At 37.5% G+C, this 25289-nt stretch overlaps 2 protein-coding genes across 2 annotated transcripts in view; one reads left to right on the top strand and one right to left on the bottom strand.

Moving 5' to 3' along the window:
* Nucleotides 1-10561, top strand: part of fancl (Fanconi anemia complementation group L) — a 28167-nt gene extending 17606 nt beyond the window's left edge. The window contains exons 8-14 of the mRNA XM_015370003.1: nucleotides 234-384; nucleotides 2163-2246; nucleotides 4978-5023; nucleotides 6762-6843; nucleotides 7572-7688; nucleotides 10064-10135; nucleotides 10419-10561. Of these exons, the coding sequence (XP_015225489.1) occupies nucleotides 234-384; nucleotides 2163-2246; nucleotides 4978-5023; nucleotides 6762-6843; nucleotides 7572-7688; nucleotides 10064-10135; nucleotides 10419-10454 (588 nt within the window). The 3' untranslated portion in view covers nucleotides 10455-10561. The remainder of the gene's footprint in view (nucleotides 1-233; nucleotides 385-2162; nucleotides 2247-4977; nucleotides 5024-6761; nucleotides 6844-7571; nucleotides 7689-10063; nucleotides 10136-10418) is intronic.
* LOC107081765 (serine/threonine-protein kinase VRK1-like) overlaps nucleotides 10051-25289 on the bottom strand; it is a 25663-nt gene continuing 10424 nt past the window's right edge. The window contains exons 9-15 of the mRNA XM_015370002.1: nucleotides 18727-18847; nucleotides 18106-18164; nucleotides 15729-15898; nucleotides 12366-12506; nucleotides 11300-11311; nucleotides 11010-11201; nucleotides 10051-10828 (exon numbers count right to left, since the gene is read on the bottom strand). Coding sequence (XP_015225488.1) covers nucleotides 10502-10828; nucleotides 11010-11201; nucleotides 11300-11311; nucleotides 12366-12506; nucleotides 15729-15898; nucleotides 18106-18164; nucleotides 18727-18847 — 1022 coding nt within the window. The 3' untranslated portion in view covers nucleotides 10051-10501. The remainder of the gene's footprint in view (nucleotides 10829-11009; nucleotides 11202-11299; nucleotides 11312-12365; nucleotides 12507-15728; nucleotides 15899-18105; nucleotides 18165-18726; nucleotides 18848-25289) is intronic.

Here is a 25289-nt window from a genome sequence, read left to right as displayed (position 1 = left end):
GGTTTTAACCGCTCTTATTTCTTTTTTCCTCTCAATCAAAAATGTCACGGCAGAAACTGTTTGCCCCAACATGCTCCTCAGTGTTTAACTTTGACTAAATCTTATGTACATGTTTAGTGAAGTGTGTCTGTTTTAGCTTTGAAATATGTGTACCTGAGCTGTAGATATTTTTAGTTGTTTCAGTAGAATGCAGCACTTTGTCCCTGATCCATGCTGTTTGTGTTTTTTTTAAGAGTACTCTAGAGCAGCTCCACAGCCAGTTCCTGCTGGTTCTGGAGTCCCTGACAGACTTCTGGGACGTCCTGGATGAGATCGACAGAAAGACCTGGGTTCTAGAGCCAGAAAAACCCAGCCGTTTCGACACAATGAGACGGATTGCCATAGGTTAGTGAAACACTTCCATTTTCCTGCAGCTAATCTAGGCAAATTACAACATGATTATTGTAGTAAAGAAAGAACTGACATAAAAAACATAATTTGAAAGATAGCTGCCATTATTCTCTTCACTTTCCTAGTGACACATTTACCTCTATACAGATCTAGGCTACTTTAAATCACTGTAATTTCCATAAACCGACCATTCTCACTGTTTATTGAAAACCAGAGTCACAGCCTTTCCATTAAGTTATTTTTATTTTCAGGTCAGTTCTTGACCTTCCTGAAAAGTTTAACATTTTACTCAGAAAAGGAGATTTTATTCATGTAGATGTTGCCTCAAGGCTCCTGCCTAGCCTGGATAAGTCTAAATTTAACTTCATTATCTTTTTCAGGGCTGAATAAGTATTAAAAATAACGTTATTTTAAGAGTTCAATTTCTAATCTATTCTCTAATTGTTGTTTTTACTTTTTACCCTCTGTTCTTACATTCTGATTTTCTTTTCTTCCCTAATCCTTTCTTTTTCACTCACACCATTTCCTGTGACCATATTCTTCTCTTTATTCGTTTGGCTTTACGTTTTGGCTCCTAAGATTCATTTTTTACTCCCTTCCATTTCAATCTCTGTGTTGAATTATTTCATGTAATGCATTGAGCACAACAACTGACCAACATGTTTCAAAATTACACTAATAAGCAACAATAATAAAGCAAATAAATTGAAATAAAACACAGGGATTACGATTTCTTAAAACTATTTCAAGTATCATAGTCAGTCAAAGGCTAAAAAAGACTTTTTAATATTTTTTAAATAATTGTGCTTTGAGCAGAACAGACATTAAGGTATTCCACACTCTGTAGGTGCCACAGCGAACTCTTAACCACCTTATTTTTGACTTGCGTTTCAAAGCATCAGAGAGAAAACTGGCTGGTTTGGCTCAGTTCTATTTAAAGTTTGTGCAGGTTTTACTACATCAGGTAGCTAGGCTGGCAATAGAACATTTCACACTTTAGAATAGTACAATATTAAAATCACTGTAAGGACACAGGGAGCCAAGGAGGAAACATTTGGTCTGCAGTTAACTGTTCATGCTTTGTTGCACTAGTTAAAAGATGATCCTGAATTATTCGTTAGCTTCATGGATGATTAATCTGGCCCATTTTTTAGAGTTTTACAGTAGTTCAGGCTAGATGATTTTGCCAGAAATCAAAATTGCAATTAATTGACAAATATTACAAGTTTATTTTGAATTTCTTTGCACTTACTACATGTGTGTAGATGTTTCACTAGACTCCATTGTTGCAGGACTTTACTGTAACCTTTTTGTGAAAAAGTTCTTACTTCTATTTGCATGCATTGATCTGTGAGCTAGCTAAAAAATCTTTAATGTGGTATTACTGCCACCTAAAGGACTGGAGTTAGATCATTTGGTCTCTTTCTTCTGTTAAATGTAACGTGACCATAATTGAGTGCCTCTGTGATTTGAACATTTCGATTTTATTGCAAATGGAATTAATTACTTAGCCCTAGTTTAGATTAGAAAATAAAGCTTTTATAAGCTTCTTAAGATTCCTAAAAATGGGATGAGGCTTTATTTTGACACTGAGTTTTTGGAAAATCTTTTGGTTGAAATTAAAAAGACATCTTTCTGAGAGTATGAAAATATTAAAAGGTTAGGTTGTTATTCTGAAAGTCTGTGGACAGGATGTTGCCTTTTTAACCCCACATCTTAAGGGGGGGTCATCTCACTGATGCCTGTAAACATCAGACCATGTCTGTGTCCAGGGAATAACGTCTCCATCAAGGTGGAGGTGGATCCGAGGCACCCGAAGATGCTACCAGAGTGCTGCCTGCTGGGAGCAGATCATGGTGGGTTGGAATCCACAGACAGTAACACTGTGCTTTTACCACATTACGCTCCAACAGCTGACACAGTATATTAAAGCATGAAGCGATATCTCATTAGGATTCAGTTTTTAGGGAACTGCTGCTGCCTCAGGGTCATGTGCATGCCCAACATCACAGGAACATCTATGCCTTGGAGACTAAACTCAGGCTTCAATTACATCGATGTTTAATAACACTACTGTCTCCAGATGAGTGTTTTTCTAAAGCTCAAAGTCATTATAATTTAACAACAAAAAAAAGTCTGGATTTATGAAAACAAAGGGATAACATATTTCCCACCAGTCCTAAGTCTTAAGTTCGCCTTTTCAAAATTGTAAATAATGAAATTTGAGCATGTAGCTTTGAAATAATACATAACACCATTTTTTTTTTTTTTCTTTTAAGAGGCGGCCCATGAAAATAAGCAAAACCAGTAATAAAAAAAGACCATTGGCCAGTTACTGTATTACCTAAACCTCAAAAGTATCAGATCTTGGGTTAGTTTCCAGATGTTATTCTTTTGGTTTTGCAGATTATGAGTTTATTAAAAAAAAACACAACCACAAAAATCAACGTATCTAGTTCTGGGTTTGATTTTAAGGGTCCATTAAAGGATCTCTGAGAAATGGTATCCCATATTGCCTTCTGCTATTTATCAATATATGACTGTGATTCTGATTTGGCTGGTCAGTGTGCCTAAAAAAGTGCTGCACAAATTCATTCCATTTACTGTTAATGTTGCAAACAATTGTTTCCATTTTTATATCACCAATATAACTAGTTTTGTGATTTAAATTTCTAAATTAACAATTATAATCTACGGTTTGATTAAAAACTGCAATGTAAAGTATTTTACTATCTAAACGACTGGTTGCAGTAAAACAGAGATGCCTCCATATTTTTTCGGAAAACAGGTTCTATGGCTAAAACTGCAGCCGTAATGCTTGGACTATTAAGTAAAAAAAAAAACAATAGTCACTGTAATTATTGTTAGTATTAAGCCACAATAATGTGTTAGGTTTATTCTTTTATACATCATGTGCATTGTTATTTTATTAGCCAGATTAGAGAGAGTAGAGGGCCTTCCTTCACATTGTGGATGTCACTGTGTGTAAGGAGGTCATTAAAATAGGACAGCCTTCTTGTCTTTTAAAGATACACAGGATATGGGCACATCTTGGAGCCGGACTGATAGAGGAGAGCTATCTGTAATCCTTGGGCATGGATGGCGTTTCAGTTTCTGATACGGACAGTTCAGCATCCACCTGATCCAACACATACTGTAAACTCATGAGGTATAAGAAGGAGAAGATGACCTTGTTCGGGGCTCAATCTTTGCCGGACGCTCGCTGACGTTTTTTGAGCCCACAGCTGTGCAAGCTCCAAGCATTTTTCTCTGTCCTGTAACGACCTGATCTGGAGTAAACTGTTACGTTTTTACTCCTGTTTTTATAGTCCTTTTTTTTTACATGGTTTCACCCAGTTTGAGTTAAGAGTAGTAAATAACTTGCTCCCAGGAAAGAACCGGAAGGGAAGTCCCGAGGCGCAACTGGCTTCAAGGGGACATAGCTTCCACATTTAACAAATGTAACTTAATAGGTTATTGAGTTTAGAAGCACATGTCGTCCTTTGCTCTTCAGAGAAAAGCAAAAATAAAGGAATACTTTTGATTCTCTTCAAATTTTTCCTAAACACTTTGTTGCAGATTTATGCTTTGTCACTCACCATTATCCACCTGTAGTTTTCTGACAATCAAAGGTCCAAGACATAATCGTGTGACAATAAAAGTTTTCCAGATTTTGAATCCAAATCTGACAGGTTGAATAGTAACATCTGGTTAAAAAAAAAAAATAAAATAAATAAATAAATATATATATATATATATATATATATATATATATATTAAGAAATAAACTTGGATAAAATAAACTGGATGTCACCATGTTGACTTCACTCTATTTTCCTTTTTAAAAATATAAATTACTTCAGTTTAATAGAATAAATAGACTGATCAAACTAAAGAAAGCCTCTCATGCTGAACCATTACTCATTAGAGATGATCTTAAAAAAGAAATTTCCATTTTTATTAACTAGCATTTCTTGTGTAAAACCCCACAGTACATTAAAGAAAACACAGAAAGATCCTCCTTCTCATGGCTACCTGTCTTCAGACAGACTTCTTGTCGGTTGTTGTGTGCCGCCATGTCATTTTCACAACAAGCCGACCAGCCATGCTTTGAGCTTCAGCTTTCTAGTTAAGTCTGTGTCAATTGTCGACCATTGTTTCTGTAAACCCAAGGTCATGTAACTCCTCGCCTGTTGCCTAGCAATGCAACACAAAAGATATTAAATGCACGCACGCTTCAGACACCAAGACAAGAGGCGACCCTCAAATACGGAAGGTCACGCAGAAATATTGCTTTTTGCATGTAGGAAAAACAAATATGAAAGTGATGAGGGGCGCATGGAGACGGAGCTCCCTGAGGAGCGAAGGTTCACATGTGACAGTGGTGGCTCCATCAGAGGGAGTGCAGAGGGCCTCTCTTTTGAGACAGACTCATTTTTTTCCCCCCCTCGGGGGTTACGGACAATCCTGGAGGATCTGCAGGTGCTTTGCATTTGGGATGACAAAGTTCGACTTAAATCTAAGGCTGTTACTGTCATCCGAATTCACACCCAGAACCAAGTCCCACCTTTTGTCCTGTTGTTGCAGTGGTGACGCCGCTGAGGAACAAACTGAACGCCAACATGCACATGTGGTGAGTTTTGCAAATCGTCACCTAAGCCAGCTTTTGTTCTCCAGGTCATCCATTCAGATATTCTTTTCACACTTTACTTTCTATTCATACATGCTGATGATTACATGTGAAACTATAGCAATGTATTAAGAACTAGTATATTATGAAAAACATCAGTGTAAAGGCCGTAGTCCGGCTGCCTTTACTGTTCCTCCTTTTTTTCCCTTTTTGCCCTTTAAATTCAATGTTTGTTTTTCTGATTTATTTAGATTGTTTAATCTGTTTCAACTGGTTTATTGCAATAATTTGTCTTATTCTGCTGTGAAAAAACATTTAAAGGTGGCAGACTGACAGGATATAAACTCACTGACCATAAAGTAAAGCTCAGTTGTTTCCTGAACATGAGAAAGTAGGGCTTCCAACTGGTAATAGCAAGGTGTACCTAATAAAGTGACCTGTGAGCCAGTAACATTTCTATGTCAGAGACCTGTTTGCTTTAGAAAGTCAAAGTAACCTTCAGCTTTACATCCTTAATTTACAGCTGGACAGGTTTAACTAGGGGAGCAGAATTCATGGTTCCATCAGTTTTATGTCTTCCAGGTCGTTTATCAACTAAGCATGTATTTGATGCACATTAAATAAATGTTTAACACTTATTTTGTACTCTATAATCAATTTTGTTATCATCTTCTAAATCTGTTATTTAAAAATAGGATTAGTATAATAAAGTATCAAATTAAGTAATGAAGATATTTCTTATATATGTTACATATATCATCACATATCTGCTTTTAAATGCATTTCATCATAATGTGATCTTAATGGAATAGTACACCCAAAAAATGATTAGCCTTCATTTTCTACTCACCCCCATGCTGAACAACACTCTGGAGTACTTTTTTGATATCTCAAATGCATCTGGAGATCTGGGAGGCTTTTTTTGTTTTTTTAAGTGTAGATATTTATAAAAAAAAAAACATGGAAAAGTTAGAATTTTTCAGCAAAAATCTGAATTTCTTAGCCAGAAGCCCTTTTTTTTCTACTTTTTTAATCATGGTTCTTGTTAACAGTTAATCACGTTCACTCTAAAATCCAAATATCTCAGAAAAAGCCTTAAGACCTCAATTGGACCCAAGACTTTGAGGTTGAAAGCTGAGATGAAAATAATGTTTTTTAATAAAACTGATAACCAGAGAGGGTTAGAAATGTATGGTAGTAAATCAGTGACAACCAGGAGTTAAAATATGGTAAAACCCAACAAGGTAAATGTTGTGGAATTGTTGGAAAGTAAAACTGTTTAATTTTGCACAAGGCAATAGATTCATTTTGTTGAGATTTATTAAAATCAAATGTTTAATATATATATATTTTAATCTACTGAGAGGCTGGTTGAAACATTGGGCCAAATCTGTATTTTAAGGGATGTGTAGCTCCTCAGCAGTCATCCCATAATTATTAAAGCGGGCACGAGTTCAGCTACTTGGAGAAAAATCTGATAATCACTCAGGGGTTTAGGTGGAAAAAAACCAAAAACATAATTAGTCCTCATTTTGATCCTAATTTCACCACAGGTTGCAGCATTTGCCCCAGAGCTCAGGAAGTTCTCTCTCCCTTAGTCCGAACAAACAAACAGACCTTTTCATTTTTCCTGGTTGTGTAGCAGTGCTAAAAGTGTCCTAATCATCCCTCAGTGTCTTTGCAGCCTCATTTGCATGTGGTTAATTAGTGTGTGAAGAAGCTGTCTGTGGTTTGCTGGCAGGAACCCGGACTCCAGCGTCTTGAACAACCTCCGGGATGTTTTGGAGATTGAATTCCCGTCACCGGCCACCCACGAAAAATCTGTATGTCACACAGATGCACTCTTTCCATTTCAAACATGTCCATTCTCATCAGGATTAGCTCCAGAAGCTGTGCATGTTCAACTTTTAAGCGGGTGGATGTACACGTCTGCTTTTTTCTTCCTATCCATTTCCATATTTTTCTGTGTGTTTTGGTTTGTTTTGTTTTGGGGTTTTTTTTAGAGGTGGGCACAACTGCTCCTTTAATTGGGTTGTTTACAGATAAGATCATTAGAATAACAAAGATGGCAGAATTCTGTTCACTATCAAACCGCTTTAATCACACTAAACCATTTATCTCCTTTTTCTAAAGAAAAAAAATCATTTTTTCCCCTCCCATCTCTGCAGATGGGTTGAAAGGGCGTTGTGTTTATCTGCTGTCGCCACGGTGATTAATGCTTCAGCTTCATTAACATTCAGAGGAGTGCAAAAAAGTTGAGTTGACCAGATGTTGATTTTTTTTTTTTTAAACCTGCCATCCTCTCTCTTAATGGATGGCTCCAGGGGAACAGAAAAAAAAAAACAACAACCCAGAAGCTTCTAATTCCAACAAAATGCAAAGAGAGAGTTTCCCCTCGAAGGTTTGATGGTGAAGCAGCAGCACATAGTGCAGAGTCAGTGTTGCAGGTGATACTTGGAGGCTGATGTAGCATGTTTGTGCTCACAGACTCCAGGGGTAACCAGAACCTGTTAGAAAGCATCACTGGTCACTTCTGCTTTTCTGTGTGCAGAGTTTTAATATGGAGTGCGGCATCTGTTACTCCTATCGACTTGAAAATGCCATCCCAGATCAAGTGTGTAATGACCCCCGATGTGGGCAGCCATTCCACCAGGCCTGTCTTTATGAGGTATGAACACACTTTATCACCATGGAGGTTCACCTGCAGCAACAAGTTGCACCCTAAAGTTTAAATGGACATAGTCATACTATCTGACATTTTTTCCCACTCCAGTTGCATACAAACTATTTTATTTTTAATTACTGCCTCCTGCTGTTGTATTATTCGTATTATTCTGTATATTTACAATAACAGTAAGTGACCAGAGGTATGATACTGTGAATGTGCACTGGGGGGAAACAAGGAAGTGAAGTAGCTTAACAAGTTAGCACCTCTCAGCTGTGAAATAAAGAAACATCCCAAATCTAGTTTGAAAAATATTATTTTTTTGAGAGAGATAAAACTGGAATAGTGCTCGGATTACAGTATGATCGCGTTGTCTGCAGGTAGTGATGTCGCTGCGGAGTTGATACTGATACTAACGACAGCAGTGCCATTCCTAGTCTCTACAGTTTCTTGATTTCGGTCTATATAATTTGTATTTTCATATAAAAACAAAATAAAAACTTCAGAAAACTGCTGTTGAAAATGCCCTCAGCAGATATCTGAACAACCCTATGACAATGATTTAGACATGTTTATAGAAATCCTCCAATTTAGTATTTAAAAAATATTTACTTAAAAAAACAAACAAAAAAACATAGAAAACCAAGAACGTCAATCAATGCAAATGCTATAATTAGACTTTAACATATATATGAATATATTGGAAATATTTTGTAATGGTTATTGAATAAAATTATATTGCATATTTTAAATTATTGTCCATCCTTATGATAGACCAACACAAAGTAGTTGTAAATTACTTTTCCTTGGTCTTTTTGGGAAATTTTCAGATGGCTGCAAGTCATCAGTGGTTTGTCCTCAGACGGTTCCCTGTCACAAGCCTTTGCAACACTTGGTGGCATGATAAAGTAGCCTGACGTAGTCCTACTCAATTCTAGTCAGAATATGAGTCTGATACTGCTCCATAGAGCTGTGATTATGGGGCGTGTTTTGAACGAACCAGGAAAAAAAATGCCTCTGCACTCAATTGGATAGACCTACAACCAATAAGAGCAACGGAGTGCGTGACGTATGTTAAGCGAGGCATAGTTGTTGTCCACAAAAATCAAAGCGTGCAATTGCACGCCTATAATAAGAAGATGAGCCTTGATCGCGTTTCTCTGTTGCTCTTTTAAAATTAATTTGCTGTCGATATCTTCTAGAACAGACCTAATAGCAGAATCTACTCACCCAAACTCTCCGGCGGCAGCCATTATTGTTGTCACCCAAGCGCACATTGGTCACGTGGTTGATTATGTGACTGTTGGTCATCTGTCCATCATCGTATAAAGCCCGCCCTGACAATTTGATTGGATCGCCTGACAGTGGGCGATAATACTCGCGCTACTATGGAGCAGAGCCAGACCGAACTTCCCCGACCTCAAACTTTGTGGCGGGACTGAGTTCGGAATGGCACCCAGGCTAATGATAAAGAGGATGTAATTTAAAATCATCTGTTCTGGCTTAATGCTAAACCTTTAACATGCAGACACAAATTCCTGAGGATCATGGTTGAGGTTTACTGATACATGGGGCTTAGCAAACATGTGGAAAAAGGTCTAAAATGGAACCTTCAAGCAAAAAACTGTAACGGAAAACTAATACTGGACATCCCAGTCCTGCTCTAGAGCATGGTAGTGGCAGGAATATGATGTCGGGAGAGAAAAGATGAAGGTTTCCAGACAAGAGTAAAACAGACTAATAACATAAGTTAAAATAATTTGGGAAAAGGGGGTTATATAGACTTTGGAGGCTAACGACAAATACAGGAAACACTTTTTAGATATTATGGCTGCAAAAAGATTGAAAACTACGAATCCTTTAACTTGCCCTACTTTGTGTAAAATACACTGAAGCTCAGTGGGTGTGCAAACTGTGGCAAAGGGCTATGGTCTTGTCCCCTAAAAGTAACAAACCTGATGATTTAACTCATTTTATACTTTTTTAGCTTTTTATGAATCTATTTCCTCATCTCATAGGGGATAACTAGAATACCTTATCAATATTACAACACAAACAATACGGATGATTACTGTAAAACAGAAGTTTACTTTAAATTAAATAGCTTAAAATGTAAGATTTATTTGTTTTGTTCAAGCAGTATGTTAATACAAAATACATTTTGACTTTTGTAAAAATAAAATATCAAATTCATATGACTGAGTTTCCTTTGCATTTACTATAATTCTGGTTCTCATCAGTTGAGGGGCTGTTGAAAGGTGGCAGAAGCTCTTATTCAATGAAAAGCCCTTTAAAAAGCATATTGCGTAGGATGAGATTACGTCGCCCGATCCAAGGTGATGAGATGAGCAAGTCGTTTCTTTTTCTCTCTCCCCTAGTGGCTACGAGCTCTTCCCTCCAGCAGGCAGAGTTTCAACCTTGTTTTCGGAGAGTGTCCTTATTGCAGCAAGGTAGGTGTATGTTTCTATCTGCAACTGACAGCTGATGCAAAAGCCTTACCTGGGCTCTGTATACATACTCAACAGCTGCTCGTATAAATCCATTCATTATATAGCCTTGTCTTGTCAAAGTGCCTTCATATGCAGATCTGAAAGTGTTCTCCCACAGCTCCTAAACAATTATAAATGAATCATTTTTCTTTTACTTTGTACATGGCATTTTTTTTAAGTAAAAAGCCATAATTGTCAAAGATTATGTATTAATTACAACCTAATGCTTCTTTTTATATTTCAGCCCATTACAGTGAAAATGGCAGTACAGAAGTCCTGAGGAGCAGCATGAGGAGTTACAGGCAAAGAAAGTCAATTTCGACTGACTTAAGCAAACACAAATACAGCCCCCAACAGAAGGATCAATCCCACACAGACAAGCCTGGACATCCAGGAGGTTCTCTGTATGGAAGCAGCTCCTTGTCTCAGATCTGAATCTTCCGTCTCACCAAACCAGTGTCCCTGTTCTGAACAGATCTGGCTGTGGCCCATTCCGTTCTCATGTGGCCTTTCTTCCAAACGTTTTCTGTAAAATCCGGGTATTTCTCTGTCCCAGCCGTAATTTCCCATTTGGAGGTTGAGCTGATGCTCCGGTCTTTCATTGGTCCTGGTCAGCTCCTCTGTGTTCTTGTGAGGTCTTTTGGATTTAGCTCTCTGTTAAAAAATGTGTTTTATTTTTGAATTTTTCTTTAAGCAGACAAACAAAAACAGGTTTTGGTGCCAATTTGTCTTGTTGAGCTCATGAGCCATTAAAAAAAATGATGTAACAGTCATGTAGAAGTAATTCAGCAAAATCACAAAAAGCGGTCTGGCCACAAGCCTTCTGACATCACACCTGTTTGGGCGTAGCTCCAGGACCAATAGGAGGACCTCTTAGATAGCGTGCAGGGATACGTTTGGGTCGGACATCTGCCTCTTCCTCCTCCTCTTCTTCCTCCTCCTGCTCCTCCTCTTCACTGTCTTCTTCTTCATACGTACATGGAGGCCTCGGCCTGAGCGACCTTCCTCCAGCAGGTGACATCGCTTTCTTCTAGAAGAAAACGGCGGATTGTTACTGTTTCACATGTAAAACTGGCTCAAGCTTGATTTCAGTTAGACTCATCCTCTGTTAAAACATCTGGTAACCAGTTTGCTGCTCTACAATATTTCACAGGATCACTGCAGAAAAGTCTTGAGAACAGAAAGACAGAAAAGTTAATTGTGAATATTGTTTGATAAAATAACAAAACTAATCCTGGGGAGGTCTTATTATTGCTTTTGTTACCCTGTAACTCTGGATAGAAGCAAAAAATGTGGCCAAATGATACGGACTTTGTTGTGGTGTAAATAAACATTAAACTTAACAGTTTAGTTGTTTCCTTTTTTGTTGTTGTTTTAGCTCCTTTTAAGTGCCAAAACACTTTTTGCCCAGATGTGCAGCTTAGGGACATTTCACCAGGGTAGCTGAGTACCGTAATTCAAATTTGTGCAACCAAAAAGCCAAAGAACAGCGTGCCACTAAAGTCCGTTTCTCTCTTTACCTCCACTCTACAGAAACTACTGGGAGTTAAGGGAGAAGAACACAAACCTGGCATGAACCAGATTGATATGTTTAGTTCTATTCAGTTCCTACACGGTATCATTCAGGATAGCCTTCTGTAGAACGCGATCGCAAAAGGGAGGGATATTTAATTCTTCAAGCTGATTGGGTACCTATGTCCCATGTCAAGCTTTTAGCCAATCACAGCAGCAGTAGCAGCTGTGACATGTCAGATTCTTGATTTGTTTCAAAGAGTTAACTGAGAAATAAAACGCTTACCATGTCTGGGCGAGAGGAACTGTCCACAAAAATCATGTTTTTTATTTTTCCATTTTCATAAAGAAATAGAGGGTATTCCAGCCTTCCACCTCTGGTTGACATTATACCCATCACTGCATTTCATTGGTCCAAAATATTTCCTTATTGAGGTCAATGCAACTGTTCACATCTGGCAGGATGTATTTTTGGGAGTTTGTGAATTTACAAATCTCGTGACAATTCATCTAGCTTACAAGGTAAGGAGAATTAGGGATAAAATGTGGAATAACATTTAGCTCTGAAAATGTCTCTTTTTGTAGTATGTGAGCTCACAGTAAGACTTAATGGTAAAAATGTTAACAGTGATTAGAGGAAGGAAAGGATCCATTTCTAGTAATATGTTAGTGACCTTACCTCTGGCTTAGTGGGGGGTGGGCCTCTTCTGAAGCGAGCTGGCACTGGCCTGGGCTTCATGCTTACAGGTTCTTCATCATCCAGCTGTGGAGTCACCTGCTTGGGTCTACTGGGTCCTCTAGCTGCTCCTTCTTTCCGTGGCTTTAGGAAGAGTTGGAAAATGAATAAGAATGGAGTTTGTAACTTTCTTTAACTTGGCCTTAAACACTACTTCACTTCCAAACTGTGACCACCCATAAAAGAATCATATTTATCCGACAGTTTGGCAGAGGATTCTGGAAGCGTTCAGTGGCCTTTTTTCTCCGCTGACATTTCCTCTCCTCACTAAAGCGTCTGTAAATGGCCACTTGTGTTTAACAAGGGATCAAACTGGCCAGCACTTTAGCATGGAAATGAAATGACACAAGGAGAGGAGAGGAAATTAGGAGCATAATTGGAGATACCCTGTGCTGGGTAAAGTGTGTGTCATCAGCTCCTTCAAACTGGGCTGTTGAGAGGGCGGTCACTCGGCCACGTAGGGTCAAGAAGTGATTCTGAGGAATGAAGGGGGGTTGTGGTCTTCTTTCTGCATCGGGTCTGACCATCTTTCGCTTCTTCTAAGGGTAGAGTCACCAGAAGGTTAAACCTCCCTTTCGCTGCCATCACGTTTATGCACTCTGAGGTTAAGAGACTCTGCAGAGAAAACCCTTAACGGCCAGCAGTCAGGTTGTTAAACGAATACAAAAATTTAATTATGGGGAAACATTAAGCACACCCTTATTTATGTCTAAGGCTTGTGTATAAGAGTGTGCTAAACAGAAGACCGAGCCCTCACCGGGTCTACAAACATTAACCTCTACTGAACAGCAATGCTCCCCAACTGCAGCACATAATTATATAAAAAAAAAGAAGTGAAATCAGGACTAATGTGTTAAAAACAAAGACCCCTTCATTAAGACTTGTCTTTATAGGGTCCTGCTGAGGTCTTCCAGGCTTGCTCTGAGCATGCACTGAACTTGATGTAATGGTTTAAACTATGGTCGTAGTAATTCAGGGGATTCGGCCAGAGCCCATATTTACAAAGATTCTTAGAGTCTTTTATCAAATGATTGACTTTATTGATCTCACAGTGGAGAAATCTACTCAAATTTACTCAACCATAAGCTAAAAATCTAAATGTAATAATTTCCTCACTGGCCTTTTTTTTGCTTTTTAGAGCAGCCTGGAAGGTGAGAAGCACTGAAGCCAGAGAGGAGTTGATGGCACAGAAGCAAATTTCTAGATGTCTTCTGACATCACCATGTATTATACAACATATACTTATTCACTTCCATAATAACTTACCTTATATGTATACATAGTATTATTGTACCTTATTATACCTAGACTGTGTGTACTTTTATTTTTCTTACTTTTTCAAGTTCCTGCAAAAATGTTTACTATTTATAATTTCAATGATTGAAAATTAAGCCCAAACACTACATTGCTTGTAAATTCTCGATTAATGGTTATTCAATAAAATTATCTTCTATTACTATATTTCTATTTTTTTTCTTTTTCAGGGTTCCCGCGGGTCCTTAAAAAGTCATAAAAGGCATTGAATTCTTTAAAATAAAACTAAGGCCTTAATTGGTATTGTAAATGTCTTAAATCAATCTTTCTTAGGTCTTAATTTTTAAAACATCATAAATATGATTATTTTTATTATGGTTTATTATTGTAATCTAAATAAAACATTAAAATTGACAATTTTTTTTTTTTTTAAATAATGGCTCACCATTATTGGTTCCGTCCCGACCAATAAAAGCATTGTTGCGGCCGGGACATTTGGGAGATGCGCCGTTTACTTTTTGTCTGGAAAATATGAGCAATGAAATGTAACGAAAATTGGCTCCAGCCAAGAGTTTTCTCCATGGCTAAAACCAGTACCAGGGAGCATATATGAGGCACAGTGTATTTTGTGCAAGAATTCATTCAAGCTCGGAAAGATGGGAATTAAGGCAGTGGAGTCGCACATGCGAAGCACGAAACACAAAGCGTCAAAATGGAGTTACCGAGAAACAGCCGGTATTTCTCAGTTTTGTTCCACCCTTGTCTCTGCAACGCCTCCACTTATCACCAAATCAAACATACTAAGAAAACGATACAAAGAAAAATAACTGCAAAAAGACTTAGCACTGGTTATGTTGTGGCTTTAAAACTTATAAATTTGTTTTGTTCCCTGCTAAAACAAAGTTTGTGAACTCAGTCAAATAATTGTTAAAATAGATCTGTCATTTGTGTGTTTTTAGCTTTCTTCCTGTATGGGAAGCTTTTCAAAATTTGAAACATTAGTGCAGTGGTTTATGTTAAAATAAACCTTTGGGTTAAGTTGTCGCAAGCAGGTTTTTCTTATGTTTCTTGTGAATTTGGTCTTAAATTTTTATTTCAAGTGGCATTAAAAAGTCTTGAATTTAACTTGCCTTATGCTGTAGGAACCCTGTTTTTAAAGAAGCCTTCTTATGGAGTGTTCCGACCCAACAAGTTGTGGGCATAAAAAGGCTTCCAACACTTCGATGTGGGCGCTGTACACTTTCGAGTCAGACACATCAAAATCTTCTAGACCAGGGTATGACTGAAGTAAAACCGTAAGACAAATCGTAGAATTCAGATAAAAATCATCTTTATTAGTAGGAGTTGCTTTTACTCTTTCTAAGACACCAGGAGCTCACTTCAAATAAAGCGTCAACCTTAGAACGCTGCCTGTTCTGCAGCTGCTGCTCGTTAGGCCTTTTGGATGACTCCATGTTTGCTTATCAAATATGCAATGCAAGTATACTCTGCTCATCCTCCCCCCTTGTGACCATTCTGCTCCTTACTGTGAAATAGCGAAGCAGTCAGAATCGATGTTAATTCGGAGAACAAAATCAAAAGCCTTGCAACTACACGTTAGTTTCCATTGTTCCTTATTAAAAGCCTGGTAATAGATTTGGTTGATCTGTAATGTCACAACTCAGTTTAGGACTGAGAAAGGAAACATTTTTTGTAGATTTGAGACTGCAGCAGCAGGGATGTTTCACTGCACCAGGATTTAGTTTTCACATGCATCCTGTCATAACCCAAGAGATGCTCTGGCGGATTTGGGTTGAGATGGGATATTGTTGGATTATTGTGAAAATTCCTGCTGTAAATTCTTGCAGAACCTTTGTATTTATTCTTTTAAAATAGGCCAAAACTAAACTGAGAACCCTGATTACTTAAGCCTGGAAATGTATGGAAATCTGTAATTAGAAATATGCGGGAATCCTTAAATCATGCAGTATCGGTCACATGTAAAATATCAAGGTGACCAAACCACTATTAAAGAGTAACTGAACACAAGGTTGTATTATATTCTGTTCTCACCTTTTCTCTGTTGAAAGGTTCCTTGGGGGCAGAACCCTGGTGACCTCCAGGCACTGAAAAGTCCAGTTTCCCTGTGACCTCACAGACCAGCAGCTTTTTAAGAAGCTGGTAGTCAGGCTTATCTTCATAGCCCAGAGTTCTGACATAAATCAGAAACTTAGCCAGCTCATCTGGTGATGGGAGGAAACATAAAAATGACAGTTTAAGGGAAAACATGTAAACAATTCTGGAACATTAGCTGAAATGGGATTTTCTTTTTTTTTCTCTAAAATTATTTTAGCAGTGAGGTGGCAGCAACAAATGTAGGATGAACCTGAAGGTCTCTGACTTCAGATAAAACACTGACTTGCGTTGCATTGTGTTATACACCGTCAGCCTAAATGTATCACTGGCCGTACGGTGTGTATGAAACATGCTGCAGTGGAACCTGTATCACTCCCCCCCCCCACACACACACACCCAGTTGATGCATCCTCTGGTTCTTATCTACAGCGGGCAGCCTGGCTTTGTTAGTGGATGAGAGTGAAGCTTTGACCATTCATCACACACCGAGTCATCACTATGGTGTGACCTCTCCATATAGGAGATAAAATACAGCTAACTTTGAAAGGCATGTCAATGAGACGGCCATCTATTTATTTGATATAAAGTTATAACAGATTCCAAGGTGACGTTCAGAGCAGAATTTTCATCCTTTAGCTGCATTCTGATGACCAGATCTCAAAGACCTTGTTTTAAAAATAAAATTTCTTCTCTACTTGTATATGCTAAAGTTTTTGTGTTTTTTTTCTCCATACAGCGTTTCAAGATTCAGGGCCAAAAATATCCAATCAAAGAAAACAAACAGCTAAGTTTACAAATTCTCATTGAATATGAAAACTGGATATACTAAAATAAAAATAAATTTTTTCCAGCTTGAAAAGTTTTAGGTGGAATTTGAAGTCAGGCTGGTGTGGAGGTGGTGTTAATCAGGGGTGGAACGGTTCACAAAATCCACGGTTCGGTTCACGGTTTCGTAGTCATGTTTTTCAGTTCGGTATATGTTGATTGTTAGCCTGACATGTTGGTCATGTTGCTGTTAGCATAAACAAAAGGTGTTGCACAATGCTTGCACACTGTTGCACTTTTATCCACAACTTTCTTTCCGCCGTCATCGTAGATCACTCTAAATGCAAAGTGGTCCCATACAGCAGACCTATAAAGTGCTGCTGGCACGTCTTCCAACTCCTGTTCTTTCCCACTCGCCATTCCCGCACAATTCTCCACAACAACTGATTTTTTTCTGCTACACCCGGCTACGCGGCTTCGCTTCTTCTTCTTGTTTACTACTGGTGGTTGGCTTTGGTCGCAGTACCGCCACCTTCTGCTCTGGAGTGTACACGCTTTGCCTATGAGAAAAAAGAGCAGCACATGAACCGAACGAAACACACGCGAATCGAACCGAGACAGTCAAACCGAACGGTTAGGGCGGTTTTCATAAACCGTTCCATCCCTAATATATATGTGTGTATATATATATATATATATATACACACACACACATACATGAATATATACATGAATAAAAACAAGCTTTCTGTTAACAAGCTGCTATGAAGACATTTGATTAAGTAGTGAATGCTTCATGTTTTAATTTAAGAGACTACTGCCGTTATGAAGGGGTTTACAGTGCATCCATAGGAATCCTCAGAGCTAAATTACTTCCATATTTACCTCCGCCGAGGAGGTTGTTTTTTAGGAGAGTTTGTATGGTTGTCTGTCTGTCTTTGTACTTCAATGAAATTTTTATCAGAGGTGCGCCTGATGCAAAAGATTAGTTCATTTAAATTTGATAATGGTCCGATCATGTGTGAGTTTTAGCTGTAAGTCACAATTTGGGGGAAACTGTGCTGCTTGGTGGAGGTCTGCACTCTCCAACTGCTTTTCTAGTTTGTCATGTTACTGCCTCATTTTAAAGTGAATTACCGTTTGACATCTTAAAAACCAGCATCAAATTTATTTTTCATAAATGTGAAAAATTAATTTAGCAAATTTATCAGGAATGCAAAAAAGAAGGGCCATCTCAAATGCATCAGCAGTCTTTATTCTAAATGTAGCTTTCTTTATTATGAGTCAGGTGTTCTCACAACCTGATTGGTAAAGTGATTGAGCCTTAAAGTGATAGAGCACTTCATGTCCCATGGATATCACCCCATTTCTTCAATTATCCCTGATTATGACCTTTTCTTTAGATCTTCGTTAAAAACATGCAGCTCCAGATTAGAGACTTTTTGCCTTCGAACCTCAGGCTTCTCATCTTACTTCCAAATTCTCAGTTTGACCAGATAAATCTAAATGATGTCCTGTAACCTGAAGAATCCCTGCAGCCTTGGCTTACCTGTGCTGGCCCCACTAGCTGACAGCTGCTGGACTGAGAGTGGCAGATTATCCATCAGTCTAAGAGAGGAAATAAAACCAAGAGAAGATGAAGACACAAAGACAAGAGAGAGTGTGTTCAGGACAGGAATAAGGCAGCAGGAACGGGAGCTAAATCCCAGCCAAAGCAAGCTGTCATACAGAATGATAACACTGATCTAAGGTCAACTACACTCTCTGGATTATTAGTGACCATGAATATTTATACAGCTCTACTGCAGAGTGCCAGAAATAAGCCTCTATTCATTGCAGTACAGTTATATTACAAACCAAAGAGTCAGAAGCTGAGCTGATTAAAAAGGAAACTAAAATTTTCTCAGTTTAACCAGAGAATATTCAGTCTAAATTATATCCTTTTTTTTTTCAAACTGCTCACTTATAGATAATTTAACAATCTGTAATATTTAATAATCAATCAAAAAATAGATGTAGGAATCAAATATAATGGCTGCTTCACAGCAGACTCGTATAAAATCCATTGGTTTCAGTGTGTTGCCATTTTTCTCTTAGGTTCTTTTCTTTAAAATATTAAATGTATGCTACAAAAAGCATCTGCATTAAACAGAATGCAGCAAAAACATACTTGATTTTGGCCTCTTGGACTTGAGTGGGGTTTTTGAGGACGTTGTCCCAGGGTAGTGACCCACATAACCAGTGAAGAAGACAAAAGCCCAAGATTTGGAGGTCACCACGTCTTGACGGTGCTATAAAAAGAAAAAGAGAAGGTCTTTAGCTTAAAGAATGAAAAATAATACGGCTCCAGTAATAAATTCAGCTGAAAATGTCATTTCAGCCTCATTTAGCAACTCTTAGATCAGTTTTTCATAGAGTAAACTGACAAAACACAAATATATTATAAATATACATTGAATATTCAATGCTTGTCTAATTCTAAAGTTCAAATTCTTTAGGTTTTTGTTTAGAAATTACATTTTTTTAGGACTTTAATTAATAAATTAAAAAAAACAACAACAACAAAAAAAAAAAATCCATGTATACCTCCATAAAGTATTTGGACAAAAAAAAAATCTTTAAGCATAGATAACGAATGTTAATTTAAGTTTGTACATTTGAGGGGTATACACAAAAAACACATCTCAAAAGGGGAAAAAAAGTTTCATATAGTCTTCTGACAGCTGACTTAAATCTTGTATTTTAGCGTTTAAATCTTTAGGTTTTCCATTATTCAGGATTGTTGATTTAGTTGATGAAATAATAAAAATAAAGATAAAAACAAATATTCAGGGGTGACTAATATTTGATGATAAATAAAAAAATATATATTTTTTTTATCTTGAGAACATTTTTCTTATGTCCAGAATTTCCCTCTTTTCCATCTATTTCTGAAAAAGTCAAGATTAAATGCTCCATCGCCTTTTATTCACACCATTTACAGTAGCAGATGGAAAAAAACCTTCACTGGGATGATAGCAATGAAACTTAACAGCAACATTCACTTTAGAGCTAACCTCTTCCAACAAAACAGAATGATATGGAAAATATTAGCAGTAATTTTAAGTCATAATCAACAAAAACAAAACATTTATGGTTACAGCAGTTTCACCCATGGCAACCAATTAAGATTATTTAATCCCCTCATAAGGGTTGGTAATACAAATTATACAGAGAACCTCCAAACTTTCTTGTTGCCCATGACAATTCAAACCTTAATTTTAAAATGTACACTAGAATGTAAAAATATTAAAAGGAAATAGATAATTTCTTAGACAGTTATATGTCATATTTAAATGCTAATTGGATCAATAAAAATAGAGGAATATGGGCCTTTTTCATCTGGGTCTTTATCAAAAAAATCTACAGTAAAATAATTACATACTTATCCTGGATCTAATATCAGGATTCTTTTGCTAGAAATCTAATTTTTTTTTTTGTCTCATCTCCCAAGAGCTGGAAGAAATAAGAGCCCGAAAGTTAGACAAATGAATTTTTTTACACTATGCTGACTGTGTTTAATTGCACATATTTTATCAAACTGCAAGGGCAGAGATGGCCGAGTGTTGAGCTGATGTTGAGAGAGCAAGGAGCAGGCTAAGCTCACCACTGGGGCTGAGCACAGGCTCAGAGACGGAGATTAATGCAGGTAGCAGAGAGGAATTTGTCAGAGTTGAGCCCAAAAAAATGGCACAACAAAATCCGGCATATTAATTATGTTAATTTTACAGAGAGTAAAGAAAAATGCTGCAACACAAAAACACGTAAAGCAATGTTAAAAGTTTTTTTCTTAACTTCAGCAGGGCAACTTCAGAGCTAATTCCCTTCACACTTTAAAATATGATTCAACTCTGTGAAAGCAAGTTGGTCTGTCTGACACGTTTTGTGGTTCAGATGCAGTTTGGCACACTTGGAAAGATTTTGAACACTTTTGTTTTCATTTTACTTTAATTTAATACCTAGGTCTGTTTTATGAATGACCACATTTATGACCAACAACTTAATTTCTGTTGGAATATGTGGAAATTGTTATTCATTATAAACCGTTTGTTCAAAGTCACACTGAGAGGTCCAATTGTCAAATGTAATTTGTTATATCTTGGAATCATTTTGGCGATTTTTTTCCCCTGTTGCTGGAATATCTCACTCTAATAGAAAATATGCACATTTTTGTTGCCAACTTTATAAAATAATGTAAGGGTGATGAAAGTTGTTTATCTAGTGTGAATTATATTTTTATGCAACTGCACGATTTAAGAGAAGGAATGGCATTTCTCTCTGAACTACTGTTCTCATGTTGTGTGTTTTGCCTCCATTGAAAACAGCCAATTCCAAACAGCTTTGTGTTTGTACTCTAAACAGGCTAATCAAACAGTACAATGCAAAAAATATTTTAATATTCTAAAGTAATGCCAGGATTAAGACAACAGTCCAGTTCAGGTTCTCATGCAGTATAAGCTCTTATGGAAAATCCTGAGCATGTTTTTTCATCTTATGGTGATTATATGTACGACTGCATGGATCTACATTTATGTGTGAGGTCTGTCAATACTTGGTGACCAAGTCCAGTGAGGTTGAGCCTGGGGAGTTTTAGTAGCTCAATACAGCAAAGGCTGCTGCATGTCTCGGGAGAAATTACCTATCGACTCGCTCTAGCAGAAGGGAGAAATCACCTGCCTCAGCATCGATCCTACCCGGTCAGCCAGAAGTCTGGTCCAAAGAGGAAGTGAGGCCACTCTCACACAGGATGAGATTATGAAGGAGATAAACTGATTTCAAGTCAACATGTTTGTGAAATTAAAGTACTGAGATTTGGCTTAACCAAGTTGTCTTTCTCAACATGAATAATGACTGTCAACATCTGGTGATGTGCTTCGAGGGCAGTAAGAAAATGAGTTCAGGGACATAAAGTTGCCTAAATAACAATTCTTTATGTTAGCCCCAAACCATGAATACAAGCTGGAAAGCTAAGGAGATGCTGGTTAAAGATGTGTGATATTGAAATTCACATCTACATGCTATATTGTAAGTGTGGGTAAAAACTATACATCTTTAAGCTCATGACATGGGTAAGCAGACCTTCTTCTACCCATTCAGCCATGAGAAACCATCTCTCGAGTGAATCCTGGTCTGCCCTAAGGCCTCTTGACAAATGGACATGGCCTATGATCCACCGCTAGAAAGGCTTTCTGAGAGGACTCCTGAACCAACTAACATGGTTCCTTTTAATGAAGAAAAGAAGTGAGTTCACTGAACTCTTTTCTTTTCTGAAAGCAGCAACACTAAAGCCTGCTTGATGCGCCTGCGAGATCTGCACGGCCAAATGACAGACATCTTGAGATTTAGCCCATAAATATCCCCACAATAAACAGATCAAGAAATTACTGTAATTCTTGAATGACACAAAGAGACTTCGAAACTGTTGGAAACAGCAGTGTTTTTTACTTTTACACAGGGTCCGACACTAATACTGTACTCACGGAATGCAACATTTTTCATTTGGCGAGTTAATGCCAGAGCAACATTTGCCACAAGGCAAATAAATGTTTGGACCACAGCCGCACTTTGTTTACATCTTTTCTTCTTTTATTTTGATAGGTGTCCCTTTTGTCCATTTGTTCCTCACACACCAATATACAGATGCATTTACATAGAGCACACCCCAACACAGTCATTTAACAACTTTGGAGCAACCAAGCCTTCTAAAAGACAACATGATGTTGAGGCAGAAGGGAGAGTGTATCTACAGCGCCCAGGGCGAAGAGAAAGTTGATAAATGCCGATTTCGGGAAACTGTTTTTCAAGAGACTGACTTATTTCTGACAATGATCCTAAGCGAATGAGCTTCTCAGTGTTCAGCAAATATGCTAAAGAGGACAGATACGATTAATTTGTCGCCGGCTGTCAATCTATGAAACTGGGAGTCGAAACGACCCATGCCACAGCAAATGTTAAAGCGCTGATGGCTGTATCAACACAAACACACAAAGATGAAAATCTTGTTTTACACTGTGCATGCCATTGGAAGAAATATAATAAAGACATTAAAACAAATGAAAATTGTTTTCTGAATGGTTTTATTTATGGCCACTTTATCAAATAAAACAATTTATACTGCAATTTTAATGAATAATACTACAATACTACATTAATGCCTTAGTGAAATAATATGTTCCTTAAAAATATATGAGATCAATTTTTTTTTTCTTGGACAGTAAAAATATTCTTGGCGGGCAAACAATTTTATCTGCCGGTTGACTTGGTCAGTGAGTCAAAAAGTTAATTTCGGACCGTGCTTCTACATCTAGTTTAGATTTGTAAGCTTGTGGTCTTTGTCCGTCAAAACCGGTGTCAAACTGATTCCAGAAAGGGCCGCGTGGCTGCAGCTTTCCAACCAAGCAATAGCATACCAGATTCCTGTCATTTCATTAAGTAAATCCAATCTGAACATGATGACTTGAAAGACCTGCAGCCACAAGGCCCTTTCTGGAACCAGTTTGACATCCCTGCACCCAGAAAGAGTATTAGGTAGATGGGAATATGCTGGTGAAGATTCTCTGTTATCCAGGTCACAGTCTTTCCAAAAAAGTTAAAAACAATCCACTGGACCTAGTTTCCAAGTTTTAAAACATTTTTTAAATAAAAAAAAAAAGAATTTTAAATGAAAAAAGCTTCTTGGATGGGAAGCAAGATGTCTTCAATCTTGGACATTAAGTTCAGTGAATTTTTTTTTTTTTTTTTTTTTTTTTTTTTCAATAAAAAAAAAAAGAAAAAAAAAAGAATTTTAAATGAAAAAAGCTTCTTGGATGGGAAGCAAGACGTTTCAATCTTGGACACTAAGTTCAGTGGATTGTTTTTTTTTTACTTTTTTGGAATGTAGATGGGAACGTGTGCACACATTTGATTTCCACGCAGGACGTATGACTGTCAAACATAACTGAGCCTTAAAGAGGAAGTTCATTACTGAAACGTAGGCATTCTCAGTTCATTTGTGGCCTCCATGATAAAGTTGTCGATACACTCCTGGTGTAATTTTGGTAGGCCGTCCACGCCTAGAAAGGTTCGCTCTTCCTTGTGATCTCCATTGTGGATAATAGCTTTAGCCGTGGTTCACTGGAAGGTTAAAGTCTTGGAAATGGCTTTGTAAACCTTTCCAGACTATTAGATGTTCATGATTTTGTTTCTTAGGTGTTCATGAACTTCTCTTAATCGGGCCAAGATGATTGGGCTTTTGAAAAACCTTTAGCCTACTTTGTGTTGTCAGACAGCTTCTATTAAGTGATTTCTTCACTCTACAGGTCTGGCAGTAATTAGACTTTAGGTGGGAAGTGAAATGAACCCAGCTTTGAAAAGGATGTGGTGAGTCACAGTTTACTCATGATTAAACAAGGGGGTGCTTACTTTTTCCACAAATGGCCACTGTAGTGTGGATTGGATTAAATGCTTCAGATTGGTTTGCAGGGGGGGTGCAAAAATAAAAGTGCTCTGTCTAAACCTGCTGTAAATGAAAAATAAAGTGTCAAAAACATAAGCTCCAAATGTGAAACAGTCGTTCTCTTCTACTTGATCTAAATAACTCTGATAATAAGGGTCAAATCTCTTTGTCCTTGTGAATTTAAATTATGTATTATGTCTGCATTACAGCAAGCCTCTCTATAGTTGTAAAACGATTACAGAGCGACTTATTGCTTCTGAGAGCCTGTTGGAGGAGAATAAGGATGAAAAATGCACGTGATACTGACAATGGAAAACGGTGTTCAATTCCCAGAGCAACATAATGGATTAACAATTAAAAAGATCAACAACTACATTAAACGTTACTGCCCTCTGCGTTCACTCTGGGCATGATAACGCTGCTTATTATGCTGCTTTATGTGTCGGCTCCTCTATATTCATGTATGTGCTTTGCCCTCATATAAAGAATGGCAAAGGACAACAGAAAGAAACGTTTATGCTTATTTGCATGTAAAGATTTCAGATGAAACTTGGACCAAAGAATCCATAAAAAAAAAAAAAAAACATGACACAGGCACAAATATATCCATGCAGTGGTTGTGTTCCCCACCAGCTTTAAACGCTGGTCGTGCTGCTAATTATCTCCCATTGTTATTCAGATTCCCTTAAGCACAATGCTGTGTGGCACTCTTAACCCTTCTGCCTTGCAGACTTGTTGTTTGGAGACGGTCATCAGTCCGCTGTCCGCCCACCAAATGGCACTAATTACACCGTTTAGCTCCGGGTACATAGGTCTGCAACTAGCTGGATGTGTTCACCAAGGCTCATCATCAGCAACCTGACAACATCTTTGTGAGAATGAATGCCACCGGGTCGGCGAGGGCAGATTCAGGTCTGGTTCTCAAATATGCTCTGTCTGTATCTTAGCAGATTTTAAAGAGAAAGATATCAAAGCTAGTTATAATGTTTTTAATAGTTAGCTGTAGTTTCAAGGTCTATATTTGCATCTGTTATGCAGTATTTGTATGGCGCATTAAAAACCTTAAAACATTTTCTTATAATACTACTTAATTAATTTAAAGACTAAATATAATTTTGGCTTTGTAAAACTTATTTTTATTGGTAGGTTAGGATATCTTTTAAGAAATTAAAAGTAAATAGGTAAAGATGGATGTAGTATTAGTCACCAAAATTACTTTTTCCTTTGAAAACATCAATTACACCAAAAATACTTAAATA

This window comes from Cyprinodon variegatus, unplaced genomic scaffold, assembly GCF_000732505.1.
Source record: "Cyprinodon variegatus isolate N-32 unplaced genomic scaffold, C_variegatus-1.0 Scaffold40, whole genome shotgun sequence".
Lineage (NCBI taxonomy): Eukaryota > Metazoa > Chordata > Actinopteri > Cyprinodontiformes > Cyprinodontidae > Cyprinodon > Cyprinodon variegatus.
This window is presented reverse-complemented; position numbering and strand designations above follow the sequence as displayed.